The following is a 16,382-nucleotide window of genomic DNA, read 5'->3' as shown; positions in this document are numbered from 1 at the left end:
GCTTCTACCTACTTCTATCTGCTAAAGAAGAAGTAGCGTATTCTTCTTTGCATTTATTTTGTCTTAGTTTTGATTCTAATTCCGGCTAGAGCGCCCCTAGCGCTGGAAGAAAAATCCACAGAATAGCCGCACCTTTGTATAAGCCGCATGGTTCAAAACCTATGAAAAAAGTAGCGGCTTATAGTCCAGAAAATACGGTAACTCTTATATGAAAAGCTTTATTTTGAAGCTCAATTCGTTGAGATTTTAATCCTTTGCAAAAAACTAAACAAAAAATTTTTTAAAAAGTGACAAAATAAAAAAACTCTATACTACTGAAGAGAGGTCAAGTATTTTGGCACACAGACGAGTGTAGTACTAGGAAGCGTTTAATAATCACTGAAAATGATGAAGGCTCTCTTGGGGAAAAGCTGCCATTCTTCATTCTATCTTTCAAAAAGTCACCACTTAAAATCCCACAACTCCAATTCCAGTAAACAGCTCTCAGGCCTCTGTAAGGCTTGCTCTCCTCCCACTTTCATCTTTCTGAAATTCAGCAGGGTACTAACTATTTGTGGTGTTTCAATCCAACCTGTCAGTACGCGGGAGCCTTTGCTTTTATCTGCTCAGCTTTGCTCTGTTATACTCTCCACATCTGGAGGCCTTCCATCAGTAAATCTCCGTGGCTCCACTCTAGATCCCCCCTATATGTTTAAGCTGTTACAAGAAACAGAGCTGCTTGACCTTTTCATTCAGCTGCCCAGGCTGAAGAGAGAGACACACAGTGTCTGCAGCTGAGTCCAGCCACGCGATGATTGCTGTGATTAGTATGCATAAATAAGAAAAAAGGCAGATCATTAGCACTAATTTATTCATAAAACTGACAGGTCACAAAACAGAGAGGGACTAAAGGTCAGCTAAATGCCCTCCTGGCTGTCTTTAAACATTAATGCTGAAATAAGTGAAGGACGTGTTAAAGTTGGCGTGTCATAGTGATGTCATCCAAACCACATCCTGCATACGAGGAAAAAACTCGTGCTTTTGAAAAATCCTTGGAGATACTGCCAAAGAAATCCACTGAGAGCCGACTGCAATGCCTTTATCAGGAAAGCAAAACACCATATTTGGTCCTGATGACTCAGTAGTGGTGGGAGTAATGTCGAGGAAGCAATATCCATTATTAGACTATGATTTTAAAAATCACATTAGATAAGTGGATTGGATATGGATTCAATGGACTTTTTTCATGCAGAATTGGGAGCTGGAGTAATGCCTCAACACTCTTTGATATCGGTAGACTTCAAGCTATACAGTCCATTTCCAAAGTCTCATGGTCGGATCAATATCTCAGCCTGGGTTTCATCCCCAGAGCCACTAATGTCAGGAACCTCTGGAGCCTTAGTAATGTTATCTGTGTAAAGGGGGGGGGGGACTCAGATCCCTAACAGCATGCTGATGCTCTCATCTCCAATAAATTCTGGAGTTGGAAAAGACAACTTCCCACAGAGAGTCTACAGACTGAAAAGCAGCACCTAAAAGAGTCCATCAAAACCCATCCCAAAGATGACGATAACTCAGGGTTGGCTGTCCCATTTTTGTACATTTTTCTTTAGAAAAGAAAGTCTGCGAATATAGGCTTATATCCCCCTCCTGAAGAATGTTTTGGACTGTGGATATCACGGAGCAACGCAAAAGTGGCAATCCACCTCCTAAAGTCTCTGGCCCGCAGTCTGGATTCACAGAGAGGCACCAAGTAATGGCTTCCTTATGGGCTCCTGACGCAAGACTGATGGGCTGACAGAAGGTATGTTAAATATCTCCTGTTCTAACTGCTACATCAGGGCTCTGACCTTCTCTAAAACAGGGGTTTAACAAGAGATCCAGAGGGTCAGCTTAAAGGTGATCAGTCACTCGCGGGACTCGACGAGGCGGGGCTTGTTCTGGAAAAGGAGGGTTTGGGATTAAAACAACGGAGTCACCGGGATTCTCAGAGTACCATCCTTCTCTGTCTCGTCTGTTTGGACAGTTTTCCTAAAGGACATTGTCCGAAAAAGGATTTTAATTTAATTTTTATTTTAATTTGTTTATTTGCACAACATAAAAAAAAAAAACGGTACAAAAGTTGTAATGAACATAAAAACATGAAAATATGTGCAGGTGAGAAAGGAAGCCCTAAATGGGCTTATTCAAAGTTCTCACCAAGAAAATACATTATATTGAAATAATAGCAAGAACAAAAGACAAAAAACAGCGTTCCAAAAAGATGGATATTTACAAGCAAACTATTTCTCGGTTGAATAAGTGTGTGTGCTTGCATGTGAGCATGCACATGTGTGTTTGTATGTGTGTGTGTGTGCGTGAGTATGTGCATGTGCAGAAGTGAGTCCACATTAAGTGGAAGCACTTCTAGATGCTTGATCCATAAGGCTGGTCTTCAATCTCTGTTTAAAACTATTAATAGACAGTGAAGATTTAGCAATAAGTATATGAGAATTCCAGAGTGAGGCACCTCTGTCTTTGATGGAGAACTGACTGCTATTGGTACGACTGAATGAAGAATGGAGATCCTCAAATTGTCTGGTATTATAGTTATGAATTTGTGAATTGGTCTTAAAAAATCTTTGAAAGTACTTGGAAGGATACACTGATAGGTAAAGCCCCACAACATATGAGATAGATTTCGCCCCCAAAGAACAATACAAGGCTGAAAGAGCAGCTGGGGAAGAAGATGAGAAAGAAAGAAACTCACCTGAGAACAAAGGAGCATGACGAGCTCCACCACTGAAGTGCTCGACTTCATACATACTAGACCTTTGGAGAGAGATGAACAGGACAGAAGTCAAACATAAATGAAAGCACAAGAATAACTGAGAATTGATCAGGGTTTATTGTATAATTTAGGAGAAAAAGCAATAAGATAACCGAAGTAAGGGGGGGTGTTTATTCTGCACTTGTTTTTTTTTTTGAGGCAGTTCTGTAACATTACAAAACAGTGCTGGGAATTTTTCGTAAAAAATAGGAAAAAAAACACAAAAGTGAAAGAAGCATCTGCAACACATGCATGAGCATTCCTCGCGCACACTCGCACATCTACTTTCACACGTGCCACGCGCTCACAGAAGACAGTCACAGCTTCTTCCCCGACCTCCGATCTGCAGACTGTGAGCCGCCGAAGCAGACAAGTCTCTAATGAAACATGGGCAGGTGTGAAAAGCTCATTTGTAGAAACAATGACTGCAACTGGTCTTATTTTCTGCACCTTTCTGTTGCACCTGGTGAGAATCATGGGAGGTGCAATCAGCAGCGAAAGCAACTCTCTACGACTAATTATGGGCTGGCAGACTAAAACCCGATAGCACACAGCTGCTATTGTTTCATGGGTGAAGGAGTGTCAATTAAAAAGGAGGGAACTAAATATTCCTACTTTAAGACTATTTGCATGCTCTATTACAGTATCTGCAATATCGAATCATAGTTTTACCTGATCTTTTAATGTTTTATTTGTAAATTATTCAGGAGATAGTGTGAATTAAACGTGTATCCTCAGCAAAGGATCAAACTGACCAATTTACATTAAAAGGTACACTCTGTTTTCTACGACGGAGTATTAGGGCCAAACTAAGACAAAAAACATTGGAAATTACGAGAATAAAGTCATAATATAATGAGAATAAAGTCGTAAAATTACGAGAATAAAGTCATAATGTTGCGAGAATAAAGTCGTAATAGAATAAAGTCGTAATATTACGAGAATAAAGTCGTAATATTACGAGAATAAAGTCGTAAAATTACGAGAATAAAGTCGTAAAATTACGAGAATAAAGTCGTAATATTACGAGAATAAAGTCGTAATATTACGAGAATAAAGTCGTAAAATTACGAGAATAAAGTCGTAATATTATGAGAATATAATTTATGAGAACTCTTAACAGGAAGAGCTTTTTCTCCCTGTGTTAAAATGAGGAACATTGAGCATCTTGTGAAGTTATATTTATATATTTATAATATATTATGACTTTATTCTCGTAATTTTACGACTTTATTCTCGTAATATTATGACTTTATTCTCGTAATTTTACGACTTTATTCTCGTAATATTATGACTTTATTCTCGTAATTTTACGACTTTATTCTCGTTACATTATGACTTTATTCTCGTAATTTCCTTTTTTTGTTTTTTTGTTTGGCCCTAATACTCCGTCGTAGTTTTCAGTCAACTATTAATAAAATATTTAAACTGAAAATGCTAGATTTGTAATAGACTTAAAATAGTCTGTTTTAATATGGCTACGAACCAGTTAACAATTAAAAATATATACATTAACATCAAGTTACTGATGAGTTTGCAAAGCTTCTGGTATATTCATAGTTGAGAAACATTTTTTGTACCTATAAATGTAACTCCCGTGACTCATCCTGACAATTTTCAGTGGAAGTACTTTTGCATTCTGGAATAATGTACAATGACACACACAAAGCTAAATACTCTGGTTGGATGGATGGAGTAGACACTGTCCAAAGGAACATATTGTAAGTACGCTGAGAGGATGTGACCCTTCTCTTGTACACAGAGCGCCGCGGCTGACCTCTTGTTATAGCAGTGACATGCAGAGCCATAGATCAGCCGGCTCTGACATAGGAGTCAGGTGGCCGACTGACCCTGGCCTTGTGCTGGTAGACAAACTAAATGCATTCTATTTAAACACGTCCTGCCAGTCTTTTCCTGTAAACGGGGAAGGGGTTAAGGCACGGGTGAATGTGGCATTGTGGGGTGATGTGGCGGCAGGCTGGGCCACTCAGGGGACAGCGAGAAGCAGGCGGCAGGCATCACAACAGCAGCAGTGTTCACACACAGCCCTCACTGACCAACTACAAGTGTGAAGCTCAGAGTGCACTCAACGTAATTGCAGCGGTGACCACGAGGCTGAAAAGGGGATGAAGGAATAGGGTGAAGCAATGGGGCACATGGGGGCACAGGAGGGCTTGACCTTGGGCAATCTGAGGGGTGATGGATGGCTGGTAATTACTGGTAAATGGAGCGCCTTTGCACTGCAGCACAGTATTTCAACTGTGTGCCTGGGAAGAGCCAGAAAGGAGAGCAGAGAAAGAAACAGAGAGGAAAGCAAATCATCTCAAGCACACGCTGCAAAAGTACCGTGGGGCCATCTGAGGTGGTTTGATACATTTAAAGAATCCACATGTGCAAAAGTACAAGTGGTAGATCTTTGTACTTATTATTTTATATAAACCTGCTGCAATCCATGTCGGGGAGCACATTCTCACAGTCTCAGACAGGGTCAAACATGTCTGGTGACGGGTGCTCAGGATTCAGCTGTCTTGTCGGTGACCTTATTTGTGGGGTTACCGTCTACAGCCTGAGATCAGCTTTGGTTTGTCAGCTTGGTCAGTCTGCTGACAGACTTTGAGTGAAAGGGTAACAGACATATTCAGACTTGTCAAGGCTACAGTACCGGATTTTTATTACTTTCTCTTGACATGGAGCACTATCCTCAGCGCCCCTCGTACAGTATCCTCACAAGCTTAAAGTTTACATACTGGATGGACGGCATAAGTATAGTGTTGAAAACTGCCCAGCTGAGATGCTGTTAGTGTATGAAGTTTAACTTCATCATTCTGACAGCACCGGTTATATATAAATAAATAAAAGCCTGCCAATGTATAAGCCTGACAAAGGTGATACATTTCAAAGTCCAGATTTAATGAAAAAAAAAAAAAAAAAAAAAAGACTCCAGCAGATCCAATAAAAAAGATCAATGAGGGACACAAATAAAAATAAAAAATTCTGATAATCAAACCAGACTCTTTATGTCAAACAACTTCTTTCCAGCTCTAATAATTTCCAAGAAATGCATTCTTTTAGTCTGCTGGCTTTCTGTGCACAGACCTTTGAAACTACAAGCGGTTTCACTTCCTTTAAGAAAAATGACTTTAGCAATGAGAAAAAGCAGAGATAGGATTTTGATGCGAGACAAGAGACTCAAAGCCACACGCACTTCTTTTTTTCTTTTCTCCGAAAGCGGACAAGCGGACGAACATCTGCAGACGGAGTCACGCACATGCGTGTGCCGACTGCGGTGACTGTCTGTTCTTGCGAGTACAAGCCGCAGCAAGAGCCAGGAGAACAGAGAGCAGAGTACACACATGCAGACGTGTAGTCCTTGAGGTTAGGCACAAGTAGCTCTGTGAGCGGCTGCCAACCGGAGGCCTGAGGAAGGCACGGGGGATCTCTAAACAGCCGCAGGAAATAAGTCTGACGACTGGAGCCGAGTGCAGCGGAGGGATCACACACACTTCTGCAAACACTGTGCACAACCAGAGCCGTCAACACAGATGTTTAATTATTTGTAGTATAACTGCTGTAATGCTGCGTGAAATAAAATTACCGAAGTCATTAAACATAAAGTCTGTTTAATTTTTGCGGAGAATTGTAAAATCCGAGGCTGAAATTTCCAGCTTTGCTCGCGGTGCCATTACTTTATTGCCTGCAGGGGATTACTGAATAATACAATCAGTAATTTTTGATATTTCATTTCAGTTTCCATGTGAGGAGGTTTTATTGTGCACAAAATCTAGTTTTTCGTAAATTTTATTGTGCATCAAATCTGCTCAATTATGTTAATTTTTTTTATGCCACATGACAAAATAAAGACATAAACAGAATAAATGCTGTCAGACTTTCCTATAAAAGTGTGCAGATAATAGTAGATAAATGCTTACCCATTGGAGAAAAAAAAGTTTACCCATGCAGTAATGGGGTTAGTTGGAAACATGTTAATTTAGCTCTGGATATGTAATTACTAATAGACCAATTATTCCAGAAAATATTTCTAATTGATATTTGTTGTGACTATAAAACAGTGGTGTTTAAAAATGTGGCTTGAAGGATTCATCAGTCAGTGGAGTGAATAATGAGAAAGCAAAACACGTATGGCACAAGAGCAATTAATGGGAAAGCAGACTGAATTACACTGACAGACCCAGAGTTTGTGTGCAAAATAGTGATGTCAACACCTTCTGGTGCGTATGCATCCATCAGCTGGTGGAATCCACATAACAATAGGCTGCTGGATGCAGGGCAGCATAAAGAGCACTGAGAATAAAATGGTCCACCGTGCAGCGTCCATACCCTCTATGAGCAGCTCTTGTCCGTGGCTGCCCAGCAGGGTTCGCGACAGGAAAGGTGCGAAGTCCACAAAGATCTCTCGCAGCAGGGGCGCCACTTTCTCCAAAGCCCTCTCCAGCTTCGTAGTGATGCTGTCAACGAAAACACATCGAAAACAGAAGTCACAGCATGAATGAACCGGAGCAAAAGTGAAAAGAGGTGTAGCTGTACTCTTCAATTAAAGGTTAGGCAGAAAAGCCCTGCAGTCACTTTGCTGCACACAGCAGTTAGCGTGTAGTCGGGGTGCTGAACATAAGTTCAACACATTTCTGAGAATACAAACCAAGCCAGATAACACTGAGTATGGTGGCCAACACAACAGAGGCCAACCAAAAATAGTATTTAAAAAAAAGAAAGAAAAGAAAAAGCTGTGAACATATCATTCCAGCTGTTTGCATTCTGGTGTGATATGTTACCAGGATTACAAGTGAGAGTGCAGTTGTTAACCACTGCAGAGGAAGTTTCACATCTTCCGCAGACACTCACTACACGGCTCTGCTTGACACTATCGAAGCACCTCAGAAGAACTGCGCGCTGGAGTCGTGCAGCCACTCAGCTCAGACTGAACGCAGACAGAGATGCTGCGTATCTCTGTGCATCTGCATGTGCACCCGGAGATAAAAAAGACAACATGAGGAAGACTGTAGCTTTTTTTTCTTTTCTAAGATAGACAGAAAGCAGCGGGACAAGAAAAAACATAGTGAAGGCAGGAAGGCTGGCTACAGGATTTGTAAGAATGTGTGGTGCAATCCGCCTTCCAGCAACACGGAGAGACATAGCAGAGGCATGACAGACTGGCATGTAAGGCAGGATGCTGGGAGGGTGACTAACATAGATGTCCTTGCCTAAGACACTGGCCTGCATCACCGGGGGCTGCCTGCAATCCTGTCGGAGAGCTAAAGGGTTTCAAGTCAGGAGGCGTCGCTCTCTTATGCAGATCGTGGTCAGTTTCGCAAAAGACGCTGAAATAAAAAGAAAAAAAAGAACAAACAACAGGTAGCACCTTGTGTTGTTTGTGCTACCCCTTAATACACTCATGAACTAATAATGGTTATAAAAAGATTAATATAATATTTATGTAGTGTTTTTATTTCAGTTCCAGTAGGTATTTAAGTTGTTTTTCCCATAAACGTAACAGTAATTAGGCTTTGGAAACATATGGCCGTCATAGGCTTCCCACTTATGGGTGATAATTGTTATTGCCGCCATGGCAACAGTATTTCTAGTCCCCTGACAGATCGTAAAAAAAGAGGAGAGACTTTGGGGAAAGACCTGGGCCCTCAGTGATCAGAGTAGACCTGAAGATGTCTGCTTTTAGAGCGACTAAATGAGACAAGGTCAAAACCAGACGTATACTCGCATTAGGCAAAACGTCCTCCTCACAATCAAATGTTAAACCACTCCCCTTTCATTTGCATTATTTTCTCTTGAAAACACTGAAGATACGATTGTAAAATAAAAGGCCTGGTGAATCATGGTGTATCAGTTCATGTAAAAGAAGTGATTGAGTTTAATTAAATGATCAAAGTAATCAAAAAAACAGAGAATACGTATTTCAATTATCAGTCTCAGACAAGTGAATTCACACACAAGTAAATAAGCTGTACTGTATGTAAATGAATCTTTTTGATAACCATCCCAGTGATCTCGTACCTCATGTTTTCCACGGTGTCTTCTGGCATGGGGGCCACCGTTTGCACGGCTGGAAGATTTTTACTTGTAGCGCCATTGGCGTAACTGGTTGAAGAGGAGGAGGAAGCGGAGGCCACTTCAGCAGCACCTGCAGAAAGGAAAACACGAGCTTTAGCTCAGGGAAAGCTTATCTCACTGTAGATCTTTGTGTGTTAGCCACTGCTACATTTAAGCTTTCATTTTATTCTTAAATGCAATACAGAATAAATGGTGCTTTTTGAGGTATTACATGTTCATGTTCATGTATGAAATGTCAAGCAGACAGAAAAACATGAGGTGTGAGGAGGAAAGAATGACAAGTGGTATCTCAAACCTGCTACTGACAGACCTCTGCACAAATTGTAGTAACATCCCACAAATTGTGCTGAACCTATTTGCATGCGCAGCGAAAAATCAAAAATACATTTCATTTTGCGAAGCTAACGTGATGATTCGGGGGAGCCCTGAATCATGTCTCCTCGGCAGCACTCACCTATGTATAAAACTGTTATGACTGTGCTTGTGAATGGTTAAAAGCAGGGAAAATGAGACGGTTGAGAGTCTGCTGTCTCAGCTGAAAGCACGCCTTCACTCGCATATTTCTCACATCCCTACACAGAGTTTCAGAGGGGAAACTCTTTGCAGGAATTAATGCGGGACACTAAAAAGGTGTTGGGGCTCAGAATGCTGGTGTTAAGTGGGTCCTTTCAGAGGTATGCACTACATCAGCCCTGGGGAAACTGCCTCAAGAGCTCACAGTCTCAGGGAATACGTCACAACAGGAGGAGGAAGTCGTGCAGTCGGACAGGATCTATGTTTAACTAGGTCTTCCTCATAATAAAGGGGGGGGGGGGGGGGGGTTCACAGTAAAATCCAGAGAAGCTCAAGTGGGGACATGACAAAAAACTGAGTAGTTTTCAATTGGAAGTCCACAGAGTCTGTGCTGATGGTGAATGGAGGGTAAAGAGAGCCACCTAGTGGTACAAACGAGGGCTTACAGGGTCACATGATCCAGAGTGGGGAGAAAAAAAAATGCTTTGTTTCTATTCTTCTTTGAATGACATCAGTGAAAGAAAGGCAGAGAGGGTCGCTAAGCACTAAACAAGCTCCCATGTAGCATTGTGTAAAGGAAGAAGAAAAGAAACAGGAAAATCAACACAAGTGAGGCTGAATGTAGTTCTGCAGCTTTGAAAGGATATCCTTGCAACCTTTTTGTAAGACCTACCAGTAGTGTTGATCATGCTTTTGGGGGCTGCAGAGGCAGCAGCAAAGATGTTGGGGGTGCTGCTGGTTGCGAGCCCTGGGGAGGTGTTGCTGCTGGTTCCCAGCGCGTTAACCACTAAAGTGCCTGGGGAGATTTTCTTCATAGGCACCACCACACTCCTACAGGGAAACACATATGGTATTTTCTTTTATTTATTTTTAAATAAGACACATCTGGGTCAGACAAAATGCAAAAATAACAGCAATAAAAATTTTAAATAAAAAGAATTTCGCAAGAGTTGTAACTGTCGATAAAATCATTTTAAATCATTCAAAGTCTTTTGGCAATCACAGGCAGTAACTGTGGATTTTTAATCCATATCATTATTGTGCTCTGACTCATGGTGCTAATATAATGGTACCAGAAAGTGTTGGACTGGAACTGTGGGCCAAATGTACCTTTGTGTTTTATTTTTCCCCCCAGAAAGAATGGAAATAATTATAACCCTGAAACCGTGGAAATCTGCCAGCTCCACAGCAAGTTAACCTCAGAGTGCACGAGTTGTTAAATAATAAAACTGACTTTTAGTAAAAGCAACATTTATCACCAGGTTTTTTTTTCTTTTGTTAGAACCTAAATAAAGATTGTCTCTGCCTTTATCCCTCTGGTATCTATCCTATAGTCAAATGACTTCCTCCTCCCCCCTTTCTGGAATACTCAGAGAACATAAAACTTTGAATAATACGGATTCATGTAGCCTACTGTAGGTGACGGAGGGAGAAAGGGAAATTTGGAGTGAGTTTCTTCATTTCTCTCTGCTGTGAGGCCCTGCCAGCGAGAGCATGCCACCTCATTAGTCAGGGCATTTGAAAGGTAAACATCCTGACTTGTAACTCCATCTTTCAACATCAAGTATGGAAGACAAACAGACGCACTCACGTGTAAACAAGAGATGGACGTATATAAATGCAGGGGCCAGGATTCGTGCTCCTACACTTTCCCTTACATCTGCTTCTGCTACCGGTGACCCTGTACTGCACTCTGCTCTGCTGGGAAGTGAAAAAAAATCATCCCTAACTCTGACCAGACGGTAATCAGTGGCCACGTATAGGCCGTTACTGGTGCATTATGCAATGTTTATGTGTTTAACGTGACGAAATAAAAACTAATGGAGCATCGGATTCAAGACTTTGCCTTTTGTGTGTACACATGCAAACATCGAGATCCAGGTTTGTAAGTAGTTACATGTTAGTGTACTTACAGATGATCAACTTTCCTGCATTTTTTTCTTTCTACAAATCGTTATATGGGTATAAAATATGAAAAAAAGCAGAGCTTTAAGAGATGGTCCAAATCCTCATGTCAAGCAATTTTTGTTTTGTAAAATTTGATAGTGGAAAAAAAAAAGGATCACATTTTAACAATTTAGGCATCCGAGAAAGCAAAATACAACTCCCATAACATTTGTAAAGTTTTCACACAGTATTTATCTCATTAAAGACGAGGCTTGTTGGGCTGGGATGTAAAATTCAAGGTGTTAAAAGCAGTTTACTCCTCAAACCCTCCCCGCAGCCCTGGGCGCCTCCCAGCAGCTGCTGGATGCTGCACAAAATGAAAATAATTGCTGCCCACAAGCCAGAAAGACAAGCCATTTCCTCAGTTTGTAACGTAATTAAGGATTGTCAGTTAACGTCGACAGTCCAGGTCAAGTCTGACAGAAAACTTTTTTTTTTTCCAGAGAACTGCTCATACGCCACAACTGCTGCGAGGAGAAATTAAAATGTGTTTGATTGACAAAGACCTCAGGGAAGATTTAGCAGGCTCTTACTGTAAGCGGTTGTGCACTGCTCCGTAATGCAGACACATCATCAGCAGGAAAAACACCAGGAAGTGCTCACAAATTCTCAGGAATTCATGCATTAAATGTGATACACTCGGGATTACAGGGTTAACTAATTAGGTTTTTTTATAGTTAGTAAAAGGGGTTGTAAGTTCAAATCATAGTTCATATATTCAAAGTAGGGCTGGGCGATATATCGAGATTTTAATATATATCGATATATTTTCAAACACGATATGGTACGAGACAATATCGTTTATATCGATTTAAATTTTTTTTTTTTTTTACATTTTTTTTTAATGATTTTGATATAGCTTATTTTGTGACAAATGGACTTGAATGTTTTATTTGAGATTTGCACAAATGTTTTGTTATTTGCACAACTGTCAACCTCAGTGGAAAAGTCTGCCTGTTACTGTCTACATTGTATTAATTGCACAGTGTATTTTAATTTAATTGTTATGCAGGAAAGGGATATTTGTTTTATTTTATTCAAGAAGCATTTTTATTCTATATATGCAGGCAGTTTATTTTTATTTCATTTGTTTTATACATTTTGATATTGTGCAGACCTCTGTTAATAAAGGAACCTGTGTGACATTTGGCACGAGGCTTTGTATTAAAACTGACTGTTTTTTTAAGGGTTTGCCTCAGAAAAAAATGAAGCTAACAGAGATGCTATGCTATAATGCTTTGGGGGAAACCCCAATTAAGGCACAGAAAAAATATCGAGATATATATCGAGTATCGCCATTTAGCTAGAAAATATCGAGATATGACTTTTGGTCCATATCGCCCAGCCCTAATTCAAAGAGTCCCAAATTCTGGTTTAAGCATTTTTTTCCTGTTTTAAAGTGCAAATGATTAAAGTAGCAGAATTTGCTAGTGGTGGCCTAACTTCTTATTTTCCAGACATAATGTGGTGGAAAAGACAGAGAAAAGAGAATTAATTCGAGAAACGTGTAAAGAAAAGCTGGTGGAGGCTTCGAGATCAAAATTGCACTTGTGACCTCATGTATAACGGCAGAGGAAAGCACAGACACGCCACCAAGGCTCCAGACTGCTGCTCCGATTGGCCAGGGATTAAAGATGATGCGCTGAACTTGGCCCCGCGAGAGCGCTCTGACAGAAAAAGGAAGGAATGCTTGTCCTTATCTGGTCTGGAGTTGTTCTTTGGGGTGTGTGGAGGTGACAGATAATGTTTCGTCCAGACTCCTGCAGTTACTCCGGGTGACAAAGGCCAGGCTTTTGCTCTGTCACGAACTAAGCCTGTTGTCATCGGAGGCAAATCCCCAGATGCACTCCCTCAGCACAACTGCACAGCCTTTTGCTGTCATCTTTTGCTGCTGTTTTATATCCATTGCCCATCTCACATAGATCACATCACAGAAACACAAACTAGAAAACAAAGCTTATGTGGGCAGGGCATTTTACCAGTTGTTTGACACGTAATCGTAGATATTATTTGACTGAAAAACATATTTTTTCAATATAATCAAACCTATACTGTTTTATCTTACAGATGAAACAGATTTCCAATTTTTCTCTGGGGATAAAATATAGAAAAAAACACAAAAAAACAACTAAATAATGTTAGAAATTGAGTGGCAGTGTTGCAGAGTGGACATCACTGTCACTCAGTTCTATTTTTGGTATTGAAAGCCGTGCAGAAGGGATCAGTTTTAAAAATAGAAGTAAAACAAAAGAATTGAAACTTAGCAGATCAAGATCACACAGGGGAGCAAGACTGAGAGAAAGAGAGAGAGAGAGCGAGAGAGAGCGAGAGAGAGAGAGAGAGAAATCCAAGAAAGCTTAATGAAATATTAATATCACCAGGGATACAGCTGTGCCGTGAAGAACTCTCATGACAACTATCATTTATTTAGTCGAGCTACACGCCAATTGTCCTGTGTGAAATGACACTGACAGGTTTCAGCACATCAATAACGTGTTTTGATTGTAGGAAGTGGGTGTGAATTTAACCTGCTTCCAAATGTATCCGCGGGGTGCGAGTTACAGCAGGAACATGCCCTCTCTTTTAGCATGGCCGGGACGTTACATTAGACCTACAGGATGTTGATAAAACACAAACCTCTTTTAATGAATTATGCATAAACCCAGCGCTCATGAATCATGTATAGATTATCTAGAGTATATTTTATTAATAGGATTGTCTTAATTGAGTAGCGGAGAATAAAGTAGGGATTAATTTTAGGATGAATTTTAATTAGGTCTGCGTCTGTGGGGGATTTCTGCAGTGTGAAGTATTACTGATGAAATGTTTTCTTTATTAATCCAAAAACAAGATTGTACCTCAATAGTTCTTTATTCTGAAAAAAAAAAAACCCAGACATCGATAGCCAAGAAATATGCTGTAATAAAGGATGTAGGAGAATTATGCTTACATCTTCTACCTAAATTGAATAATAACCCGCTATCTTGATTTTCCATCATCTGAGCGTAGAAATACATAAGAACAACTCGTATCTCAAAGAGCTAAATTAGACTGTGGAAACAAAAGAGAGGGACTGTAGAGTTACTTTACTGTATCTGGTAAGTGAATCTGGAGCCGTTTAATCCCTTCCTATTTTGCACCTGGGCACTTCACCTTAAGCCATTTCTTTTTTTTATTTGATGTCACTCCCAATCTATTCTTGCCCTGACAGACAATTGAAAGGCCTTTTTCATGGCTGGCAGTTCATTTCGCTGGCAGGTGGCAAACAATTAGACACAGCAAATAGCAGCGGGAGGGAGGGGGGGGGGGGGGGGGGCTGACATAAAAAGCATGAGACAAAGTTGTAAATGTGGTCAGGAGGCTTTGTGTGAAAGCATTTCAAAAATAATACACTTTGCCGTGGCGACTCATTTCAGGCTGTCAGTTCCCATTACGGGTGTGATCGGTGAGGACGATGGCTGGCCATAGTGTTGCGCACGGCCACTTCTGTTCAATCTGTCATCAACGCCCAAGAGACCCCAACCCTGTCAGCCGTCCTCTCACCACATACTCCTCCATCTTTCCCTCTATTCATCAGGCTCACCTCAGCCCCAGCTCAGCAACAGAAGGCATTAAACGGAGGGGAGAGCCCATTGTTGCTGGCGACCCAGCGCGTCCCCTGCGTTTCCCTGCAGGATCTGATGTGACAACATGGGCATAAACATCCTAGAAAAAAAAGAAAAACTGTGGTGCAGTTGTGTTTTATTTGTGCCAAACTAACTCAAATGAAGAAAAATTATGATTTTCAAAACATCACCAGCCAGAGGAAATGGGGATCAGAGGAAGCTGAAGCCCAACATCCCTGCAGCAGCAGGTTTGTAAACACCCAAATCCAGACAGATTACTGTGTGGTTTTATCTAATCCAGGAATGTAAATAAACTGCAGCGATACAGCAGTGCTTCAGGGACCCTTTCAAACACTGGGATTTCTTTTTAACGGGAAAGAGTACAATTCAAGCTGGCTGTTATGAATAATGTGTCGCACTTGACTTCAAACCATTAGCGGTATACTGCAATAACTGACATAAACCAAAAGTTTTAACATCCCAGATCTATGGTCATTTGATGGAAGGCGACCAGGCATTGGAACCCACAACCACAATTCCTTTGTGATTTAAAATGTGTGTTAGCCATCCACAAACATATAAAGATCGGATCATGATGATCTTATAAATATACAGTATAGTCTGATAAATACAAGTCTAGAGCTTTTATTAAATCAAAAACATGCATATGCATATATCTTTCAATGATATTTTCTTCAGTTGTTAAAAATAGGTTTACAACGAAAGAATTACAAAAACAAAATTAAAGCTGCAATCAGCGATGAATGGGCCCTCGCACCTTCGTACACGTTCAGGCGTGCTGCAGTGGAAGCGCTTGTATGACTTGCATGTAGATTCTTCAGGCCTGGACATTTAGTGGATGACACCACCCACGACTCTCTATACCAAACCATTCAAAAGTTATTGCAGAAAGTAGGAACTCTCAGATATCGACCAATCAGAAGAAGGGGCGGTGCTTATTCAGGCCAATGAAGGTCAAGTACTCAATACCGAGTAAGAAACACCACCCACGACTCTTTACGTCAAACCATTCAAAGGTTATGCCAGAAAATAGGGACTATCAAATATGGACCAATCAGATGAAGGGGGGGTCCCGCTTTTTGCCGTCTATCGTCGCCACTGTAACGCTTTTGACTGAGAAAAGTAATGCCCATCGTCGCAGGATCTAGACACACATTTTGATGTATAACACACCCAAATTACATGATTAATTCAAAATGGCCGACTTCCTGTTCGGTTTCGGCCATGGCGCCAAGAGACTTTTCTTTAAGTTGCGACATGATACAGGTGTGTACCGATTTTCGTGCATGTACGCACAAAGTTTTCTAGGGGGCGCTGTTGAGCCATTTTGCCACGCCCATTAATGCAAACCATTAAATATCACATTTTTTGCTAGGCCTGGCTTGCATGCAAAATTTGGTGACTTTTGGGGCACGTTTAGGGGG

At 40.8% G+C, this 16,382-nt stretch overlaps 1 protein-coding gene across 1 annotated transcript in view; it reads right to left on the bottom strand.

Annotated features, from left to right (window-relative positions):
• The window catches only part of nbeab (neurobeachin b), a 236,494-nt gene that overhangs the window by 108,034 nt on the left and 112,078 nt on the right, over window positions 1-16,382 (bottom strand). The window contains 4 exon segments of the mRNA XM_061719704.1: window positions 2,729-2,790; window positions 7,127-7,254; window positions 8,816-8,942; window positions 10,059-10,216. Coding sequence (XP_061575688.1) covers window positions 2,729-2,790; window positions 7,127-7,254; window positions 8,816-8,942; window positions 10,059-10,216 — 475 coding nt within the window.

Source organism: Cololabis saira, chromosome 4 (assembly GCF_033807715.1).
Source record: "Cololabis saira isolate AMF1-May2022 chromosome 4, fColSai1.1, whole genome shotgun sequence".
NCBI lineage: Eukaryota > Metazoa > Chordata > Actinopteri > Beloniformes > Belonidae > Cololabis > Cololabis saira.
Note: the sequence above shows the minus strand (reverse complement) of the source record. Positions and strands in the feature narration are given on the sequence as shown.